Source organism: Brassica oleracea, chromosome C1 (assembly GCF_000695525.1).
Source record: "Brassica oleracea var. oleracea cultivar TO1000 chromosome C1, BOL, whole genome shotgun sequence".
In the NCBI taxonomy this organism is placed as follows: Eukaryota; Viridiplantae; Streptophyta; class Magnoliopsida; order Brassicales; family Brassicaceae; genus Brassica; species Brassica oleracea.
Window position 1 is genome coordinate 12,789,878 of NC_027748.1, and position 9,648 is coordinate 12,799,525.

Below are 9,648 nucleotides of genomic sequence, written 5' to 3' on the forward strand. Positions count from 1 at the left end.
CAGAAACCGAGCCAGTTTATTCTGCTTAACATGTTATATTTATAGTTCTTATAAAATTTTAAAATCTTTCTACTCTTCTTTTGTAGAATGTTCTTATTAAGAAGGGTCGTCGGTATGGTATCGGTCGTACCTCCAAAGCTATCTCAACCTCATCATCTCAGCTCTTTGTTTCTTCCTCGAGTATTGTTCAGTACATGGAGCGGATGAAGACGGAGCTTGATGAAGAGCGGACAAAACGTCAAGCTATTGAGGAAGAGCTTCGTCGCGTGACCGCTTTCATTTCCAACCTTTACCCCGAGCAGTTCTCTGCAACTCAGACCCAGCCGGACTCTCCAACCCAAAGCCCCGACGATCGATGTTTCTAGTAAGGAACTTTGGTTTTTTTTTTTTACTTGCTGGAACTTTGCCAACCGTTTGGGTATGTTTTTTTTAACTTGTTTTTGTGTGATTAATCATTTTGGTATGTTTGTACAATCTATGACCATGTAAATTAATTACTTTATCGATGTATGTTAGTTTAACTTTGCAAATTTATTTATAAAAATTCGACTTTTAAAATTCACAATCGAACTACCATTTCAATATTTTATATTTTGAGCCGAAATAAGCGTTTCTGACCGATGAACCTGTCAGAAATATCCGACCGAACTACCCGTCAAAACTTTCTGACTGTACTTTCCGTCAAATGTTTCTGACCGTAAATTCCGTCAAAACTTTCCGACCGCGATTTCCGTCAATTTTTTCTGACCGAAACACCCGTCACAAGTTTCCGACCGCTACTAAGGTCAGAAGTTTCTGACCGATATTTCTGACGGACATTCCGACCGTAATAATTCGTCAATTTTCGGTCAGACATATCTGACCGTTTATGACCGCTAAAAAATTTCTGACCATATAGATTTGACGGTCAGATCCGTCGGAAATCCGTCAGAGCAGGCCATTTCCGACCGTTTTCCAAAGGATATGACGGTCAGAAATTACTGATTTTCTTGTAGTGACATATCTACCTCACCAAAAGCTTCCACAGAAAACACGACCATGAATACACGACCATGAATAACGAACCACTTCTTTCTCATCGACTATCACACCAAACAAGATCTTCAAAAGCACCTTCCACCACGATAGGATGTCAAATTCCATATCCGGTAAGAGCTTTGGGTTCTCAACTGCTTTCTTTAAGTAAATATCAACAATGTACCCGGCTACTATGAACCTAGTTAAAGTAAAGCGAGAGATCAAAACTTAATTAGACAGTTATTAATAAGGGTCACACTCACAGCTTCACACCAAACATTTCACGCTGAAACCGATAAACTTGGTCTTATATGTCTGCTTTCATTTAATGTACTCTCTCTCTCATCTTCTTGCTCTCTAACCACTTTACCTCTTAACGTCTCTCTCTATTTATTTTATCTTCTTTTTCATCATTTTCCTCTCCAACAACTAAACACACTCTTTCCGGTGAACATGGAGGCGTCCAGTGATCCGGCGACCAAGAAGGAGAAGCAGAAGGCGACACCGAAGGTGTCACTTCTTAAGCTCTTCTCTTTTGCTGATTTCTACGATTGCGTTCTCATGACTCTAGGATCAATCGGCGCGTGCATTCACGGAGCCTCCGTTCCGATCTTTTTCATATTCTTTGGCAAACTCATCAACATTATTGGTCTAGCTTATCTCTATCCACACCTTGCCTCTCACAAAGTCGCCAAGGTTTTTATTTATTTTTCCTAGTATATAGTTTTAAATCTTCATATGTAACTAAACCTGTAGATTCTTCGGCTGATTACTCGGAAACTGAATATAACTTTACGTTGCCTTCAAAAATCAAAACAGTGTCATTGTTAGTAGATTGTAATTAATATTTACTCCAGACAAAATTGACTGAAACCCTAATTAAGCAAGTTTATTAAAAACCCTAGTTAGTTATATGCGAGTATTATAATTTTTATTTGTGATTACGATTGCTTGGCCTTAATTTGTATTCACTTGGTGCAGTACTCGTTGGATTTTGTATATCTGAGTGTGGCTATACTATTTTCTTCATGGTTAGGTAAATAAACATTTATTAAAGTCAAGCAATATTTCTGAATTATACAATTCATTTTTATTAAATAAAATATAAAATATACAAAAATGGAAAAAGAGGTTGCATGTTGGATGCATACGGGAGAGAGACAAGCGGCAAAAATGAGGAGAGCTTATCTTCGGTCAATGTTAAGTCAAGACATAAGCTTATTTGATACCGAAGCTTCCACCGGAGAAGTCATATCAGCCATTACATCCGACATTCTCGTCGTCCAAGACGCTCTCTCCGAGAAGGTACATCTCTTCACCGAATCTAACCGGCTCCCAAGTTCCTAACAATTTGATTAACTTGGCAATTTTATTTGTTTTTGTGTTTTGTCAACATCGTGCATAAGTTCTATTATTAAATTCATAATAGATCAATTACTAATTGCATTCAAATTAACATAAGATTTATATACACAAATCAAAATATGTTTTTGTGCAACTACCTAGTAAAGCCTGCTAACTAAGACGTTGGTCGGTCAAAGCTATAGACATTTTATTTGTTTATTCATTTTTAGCTATAGACATTTAGCTGTTAAAATTTATAAATCTTTTAAGTGGGTTGTTTCTATTTCGTACACATGGGTTGTCTACTCTGTGTCAGTTTTAATGTGGATCACCATATGGTCCATTGAGTTCAATAAATAATACAGAGGCTTTTGCATGCATCTCTTTTGTTTTTTAGTATTTCGAACACTAATACTCCCTCCCCCTCGGTTCCTAGATATAAAATGTTTAGGAAAAAACACACATATTAAGAAAATTATTTTTTTGTCTAGAAAGTATCATTAAAATTATAAAATAATTATATTTAACCAGTTACAAAATAGATTATTAAACATGATTGATTACACAGTTTTTAATAAAGTAAAAGTTACCTAGAAAGTTGAAAACATCTTATATATTGGAACATCAAATTTTTTTGAAACATCCTACATATACCTTTTTTTATAGTTTCAAAAAAAAATACCTTAATATCTGTACATAGGAACAGAGAGAGTATATTATTTTCTGATATTCCAATAAAGCATATACCTTTTTTTATAGTTTCAAAAAAAAAAACCTTTATTTTTTTTTCCTTTTTGTAATATGCTTTCGGTCCTTGATGCAAAAATAATAAATGCATTGTCTTTAATTCGGTTATAAGGCGGTTGAGTTTGATACAAATTGAGTTTGATACAAATTGAGTTTGATACAAAAAATAATAAATGCATTGCATTTTGCATTTATAAGGCGGTTGAGTTTGATACAAATTAATTTATGTTTTTATGAATGACCTCTATTTGGTTCTTTCCAGCTAGCCAGTCACTTAAACAATCTAGTCGCTTTAATCTCAAACTTTACATGTGGTCATGCAAATCCGGTTCTAGGTTTATAATAGCTTCATTGCCGGTTGATTTCGTTGCAGGTAGGGAATTTCTTGCACTATATAAGCCGGTTCATAGCCGGTTTTGCGATCGGATTCTCTAGCGTATGGCAAATAAGTCTTGTCACTCTATCCATAGTCCCTCTCATTGCTCTAGCTGGCGGCATCTACGCGTTCGTGGCCATTGGACTTATCGCTCGAGTCAGGAAATCATACATCAAGGCCGGTGAAATTGCTGAAGAGGTTAGTTACTCCCCTGACAAGGAAAGTTCATGTATTGAATAATTCAAAAAAAAAGTTCACGTTTTGAAATCATAGATTTTATGTGTACTTTATGTTTCTTTTGTCGAAACTCAGGTGATCGGTAACGTTAGGACCGTACAAGCATTCACGGGTGAAGAAAGGGCGGTGAAGTTATACCGGGAAGCTCTCCAGAACACATTCAAATACGGGAGAAAAGCCGGTTTAACCAAAGGACTAGGTCTTGGTTCGTTGCACTGTGTCTTGTTTCTCTCGTGGGCCTTGCTCGTCTGGTTCACAAGCGTTGTTGTCCACAAGGACATCGCAGATGGTGGCAAATCATTCACTACCATGCTCAACGTTGTCATCGCTGGCCTGTATAAGATCTTCCTATCTTGCTTGATTGCTTGCTATTCACGTTTCCTTTGTATCTTTTATGTATCATAACGTTTTCGTGTCGTGTAGGTCGCTTGGACAGGCAGCGCCGGATATTTCCGCGTTTGTGCGAGCCAAAGCTGCTGCATATCCAATTTTCAAGATGATTGAACGTGTCACGGCGGCTAAAACTAGCGCAAAAACTGGCCGTAGACTCGGCAAAGTAGACGGGCACATTCAATTCAAGAACGTGACTTTTAGCTACCCATCTCGCCCCGATGTAGTGATCTTTGACAAGCTAAACATATCAATCCCTGCCGGGAAAATCGTGGCACTCGTTGGAGGAAGCGGGTCAGGGAAGAGCACAGTCATATCCTTGATAGAGCGGTTCTACGAGCCAAACTCTGGAGCAGTGTGGCTAGACGGAAACGATATTAAAGATCTTGATATAAAGTGGTTAAGGGGGCAGATTGGTTTGGTTAATCAAGAACCAGCTCTGTTCGCTACAACGATCCGTGAGAACATTATGTATGGTAAACATGACGCGACGAATGAGGAGCTTGGCCGTGCTGCAAAGCTCTCGGAAGCCATTTCGTTTATCAACAACCTCCCTGAAGGGTTTGAGACTCAGGTATGTTATATATGAACCTTGGAACACAAGAAACACTTATAAACCCTATGTCAAAGAGATACATTGGAAGACAAGAAGCAACTTTAAACCCTAAACTCAACTTTTACCTTAGGTTGGAGAGAGGGGAATTCAACTTTCGGGTGGACAGAAACAGAGGATTGCGATATCAAGAGCAATCGTGAAGAATCCATCGATACTTTTACTCGACGAGGCGACAAGCGCTCTAGATGCAGAGTCAGAGAAGAGCGTGCAAGAAGCGTTGGACCGTGTGATGGTTGGAAGAACAACGGTGGTGGTGGCTCACAGACTATCAACGGTAAGAAATGCAGACATCATAGCAGTAGTTCACGAAGGGAAGATCGTAGAGTTTGGAAACCACGAGAATCTCATAGCGAATCCTGACGGGGCCTACTCTGCTCTCCTTCGTCTCCAAGAAGCTGCCTCATTGCAGCGTAACCCTTCCTTGACTCGCACGCTAAGCAGGCAACAGAGGTACTATATGCTTCTCACTATACTAAGTAAAGTTTCATTAGACCTAGTTAGGTCTAAAATCCTAACAGCAAAACCGATTGTTTGAAAATTTATAGTAAGAGTTTTAATAAGTTTATTTTTAACAAATTGTGGCCGTATAGTTTATGTATAGTAACACTTAAAAATTCAAGGGTACAATATCAAAGTTTCAATTGGTTATGTCAAGGACCGGCCTTGAATATCAGTTGTTTCGTTTGCAGTGTAAAGTACTCAGGGGATCTATCAAGAACAAGAACGAGCTTCTGCTCAGATAGGGACTCCGTAACTAGACAAGACGGCGCAGAGCCAACCAAAAAGACTAAAGTAACGGTGGGACGTCTTTATTCTATGATTCGACCGGACTGGATGTACGGACTTTGTGGCACAATATGTGCATTCATTGCTGGATCTCAGATGCCCCTTTTTGCGCTTGGAGTCTCACACTCCTTAGTTTCATACTACGAGAAGGATTGGGTGGACACTCAAAAAGAGGTAAAAAAGATCGCTATACTCTTCTGCTGCGCTTCAGCCATCACCCTCATTGTCTACACCATTGAGCATATCTGCTTTGGTACTATGGGCGAGCGTCTCACTCTCCGTGTCCGCGAAAAGATGTTTTCGGGTTCGTCTCAAACTCTCTTGAAAGTTCTTTGCAATTTCTTCTTTTGAATGAATGTTAAATTTATTAAATTTAAAAAATTACAAAGAATATGGCTTGTATCAAATTTAAACTTATTTTTGGTTTTAAAATTAATAATAAACGTAATAACTTATTTTTGGTTTTGTAGCTATTTTGAGGAACGAAATCGGGTGGTTTGATGAGGTGGACAACACGAGCTCCATGTTGGCGTCACGGCTAGAGAGCGACGCGACTTTGCTTAAAACCATAGTGGTCGATAGGTCAACGATTCTACTTCAGAACTTAGGTCTTGTTGTGACATCTTTCGTCATTTCCTTCATGCTCAACTGGCGTCTTACTCTTGTCGTAGTGGCCACATTCCCGTTGGTTATAAGCGGACATATCAGCGAGGTAATTAGACGCAGCGTTTTTGCGTCTTTCTTAACGTGTTTATTTTGACAATTAATTAGGTTTTAATTTTTGGTACGTTTGTAGAAACTTTTCATGCAAGGCTATGGAGGAAACTTGAGCAAAGCGTACTTAAAGGCCAACATGTTGGCCGGAGAGTCTGTCAGCAACATCCGAACCGTCGCCGCCTTCTGTGCAGAGGATAAGATCTTAGAACTGTATTCAAGAGAGCTTTTAGAACCATCCAAACGTTCTTTCAGACGTGGACAAACAGCTGGAATTTTCTACGGCATCTCTCAGTTCTTTATTTTCTCCTCCTATGGCCTTGCTCTCTGGTACGGGTCAACGTTGATGGATAAAGGCTTATCGAACTTCAAATCTGTGATGAAAACATTCATGGTCTTGATTGTGACGGCTTTAGCGATGGGTGAGACATTGGCTCTAGCTCCAGATCTGCTGAAAGGAAACCAGATGGTGGCGTCTGTGTTTGAAATCTTGGACCGGAAGACTCAGATTGTTGGAGAAACCAGTGAGGAGCTGACTAATGTGGAAGGCATGATCGAGCTTAAAGGCGTCCACTTTAGCTACCCTTCAAGACCAGATGTTGTTATTTTTAAGGACTTTGACCTGATAGTTCGTTCCGGAAAGAGTATGGCGCTTGTGGGACAGAGTGGGTCCGGTAAAAGTTCGGTTATTTCACTCATTCTCCGGTTCTATGACCCGACCGCTGGAAAAGTCATGATAGAGGGTAAGTGTCTGAACACAAAAGTTTCTTGCGTCTCAAGTTAACTATGAAAAACACCAATGTTTCTTACTTTCTTGTGTCAGAAGAAATGTTTATTTGGCTGACTAATCTGTTTTTTTTTTCTTTAAATTACATTTGCAGGAAAAGACATCAAGAAACTAGACTTGAAAGCACTGAGGAAACACATTGGTCTGGTTCAACAAGAACCAGCACTTTTCGCAACCACAATATACGAGAACATTTTGTACGGAAACGAAAGAGCTACTCAATCTGAAGTCATCGAAGCAGCTACGCTCGCAAACGCTCACAGCTTCATTACCTCTCTACCACAAGGTTACTCTACCAAAGTAGGTGAACGAGGAGTTCAGATGTCAGGCGGTCAGAGACAAAGGATCGCTATCGCTAGAGCCATCCTCAGGAATCCTGAGATTTTGCTCCTTGATGAAGCCACAAGCGCTTTGGACATTGAATCCGAGCGTGTGGTAAGTTTCTTTAGGGTTGTTTTCTAGGGTTTAATCTACATAAGACTTATTATGGGTTTATAAACGAATGCATGTTAGGTACAACAAGCATTGGATCGGTTAATGACAAACCGGACAACGGTGGTGGTTGCTCACCGGTTATCGACGATCCAGAACGCGGACACGATAAGTGTATTACACGGAGGTAAGATAGTAGAGCAAGGCAGCCACCATAGACTCGTTCAGAACAAGACGGGTCCATATTTTAAACTCATCAGCCTTCAGCAGCAGCAACATCCTTGAATGCTATATAGATAATTGTATTAAACTCTTAATTTGTTTGTGGAAAATATTGATCATACCTATATTTACCCGACGTGATTATATTAATCATATGTGATTATGCCAATCATCTTGATTTACAAATTATCAAATTCAAATTAGTAAAATTTTCTAAACCAGCAATATGTATTTTTTTTCAAATGAATCTTTATTTATTTATTTATTTTATTCAAATGAGGCATCTCGCTTTTCTTATAAAGTCTCTTTATCATCAACACGTTTCACTGCGACATTCTCCCAGGATAAGAATAAAAGGATCAACAAAAAGACAAATGTGATGATAAGGAATAAAGGTTAGTGCAGAGTTCATGTCCCTACAAAATGACACAACCTTTTACACCAAAGCAGCCATCATTAACAGCAGAGCCGGTCCTGGACAAAGCCTAACGAAACATTGGTCTTAGGTCCCCAAAAATTTTGGAAAAAATTACATAGAAAAAACTCTCAAAATTTTTTTTTAGGCCCCCAAATTTACTAAAAGAAATTTTTAGCTGGAATTTTTTAAAAACCGCCTACGGCCCCATAAATCTCAGGGCCGGCCCTGATTACCAGTTCACCACAAATAAGGCGAAGTCAAATTTGATATAACTATATTCATCAATTTGAAGTTTTATAAATAAAATTTTTCCAAAAAATATTAAGAAAAGAATTACCTATAGATAATACGCTATATTCTATGTGTACTAAGATATTGTATTTATTATTCAGATATATTAAATCCATGTCAATTTCAATAATTTATCTCTGATAACTAAAGCCAAGAAAATAAAATCCCCTTTTTCCAAAAAAAAAACTAAAGCTAAAAATAAATTACTTACATAGTTCATAAATATTGAACATGAATGGTAACCAATGAACGACGAAAAATAATATATTCTCTAACATTTCTAAAAGTATCATTATTCATATGGAATAATTTTTCGTTTTCATTCTTTACCATTTTCTTTTGTAGAGAAATAAAGAACAAAATTATTTCTTACTCCCTCTGTTCCTTAATATTACATATTCTAAGAAAAAAATTTGTTTTAAAAAAATCTATTTTTTACATTTGCAAGACATGTTTAATTAACTAATTGCAAATTTCAAAAAACTTAATTGCACTTACTGAATTGTTATTGGCTTAAAATTATGAAACAATGATAAACACAAAAAATATGCAAATTTAATATGTTTTATTAAAATGTGTGAAAAATCTAAAATATGTAACATTAAAAAACAGAGGGAGTATTAAAAATGAGATAAACAAAATTCCTATTTATTCCTATAATTTTATTTGTTTTTCGTGTTTATAGAATAGAATAGAATGACTAGTGGGACCCATTAATTTCTATAAAATATTCGGTCGAATATAATTATTATTTATAAAAAAACGAAGGTGTTATTGGTTTATATATTTTGATTGATTTAGAAATCAATATAGTATTTATAAATCCAAGTAAAATATGCAAATCCGGAGGTTTTCCCTCGGATTTGAGTCTTTGTATTTTTAACTAAAAAATCCAAATAAATCCATTCAAATCCATTATAAAGGGGGGGGGGGTTATTGGGTAAAGAATTCTAGAGGAGTTATTAAATTTTGAGATTTCATTGTTATTGGTTTGGTCTATACCCATAAGATTTTTGAAATCAATGTAATAAAATAAACTCACATACAAAAACTCAAATTGAAGAATGAAATAACATACAAATCACAACTTTAACATAATACAATTCACAACTTAAAAAATAGAAAAAAATATTAAAAATTTATAATAAAAATTGTAAAAATAGTTTTTAAAAAGCACTTTCGAATTTTTTTAAAAAACATTTCAAAAATAATAATTCAAATTTTTTTACAGAAATTCAAATTTAAAACATATATTTCGAAATTATATAAAA

General features: G+C 36.7%; 1 protein-coding gene across 1 annotated transcript; it reads left to right on the plus strand.

The window, feature by feature from the left end:
* The first annotated feature begins 1,470 nt into the window (after positions 1-1,470).
* Positions 1,471-7,837, plus strand: LOC106307625 (ABC transporter B family member 2). The gene is made up of 12 exons (XM_013744629.1): positions 1,471-1,713; positions 1,999-2,053; positions 2,147-2,322; positions 3,482-3,682; positions 3,797-4,056; positions 4,145-4,685; positions 4,798-5,177; positions 5,417-5,817; positions 5,984-6,225; positions 6,310-6,970; positions 7,109-7,449; positions 7,528-7,837. Exons 1-12 carry the CDS (start codon positions 1,471-1,473, stop codon positions 7,729-7,731), a joined length of 3,705 nt encoding a protein of 1,234 aa, XP_013600083.1. The 3' UTR covers positions 7,732-7,837.
* The last annotated feature ends 1,811 nt before the right edge of the window (positions 7,838-9,648 follow it).

Coding starts and splice junctions, on each gene's coding strand:
- LOC106307625 (XM_013744629.1), top strand. CDS start 1,471: ATGGAGGCGTCCAGTGATCCGGCGACCAAGAAGGAGAAGCAGAAGGCG. Junction 1,714..1,998: donor CCTCTCACAAAGTCGCCAAG/GTTTTTATTTAT, acceptor CACTTGGTGCAG/TACTCGTTGGATTTTGTATA. Junction 6,226..6,309: donor TAAGCGGACATATCAGCGAG/GTAATTAGACGC, acceptor GTACGTTTGTAG/AAACTTTTCATGCAAGGCTA.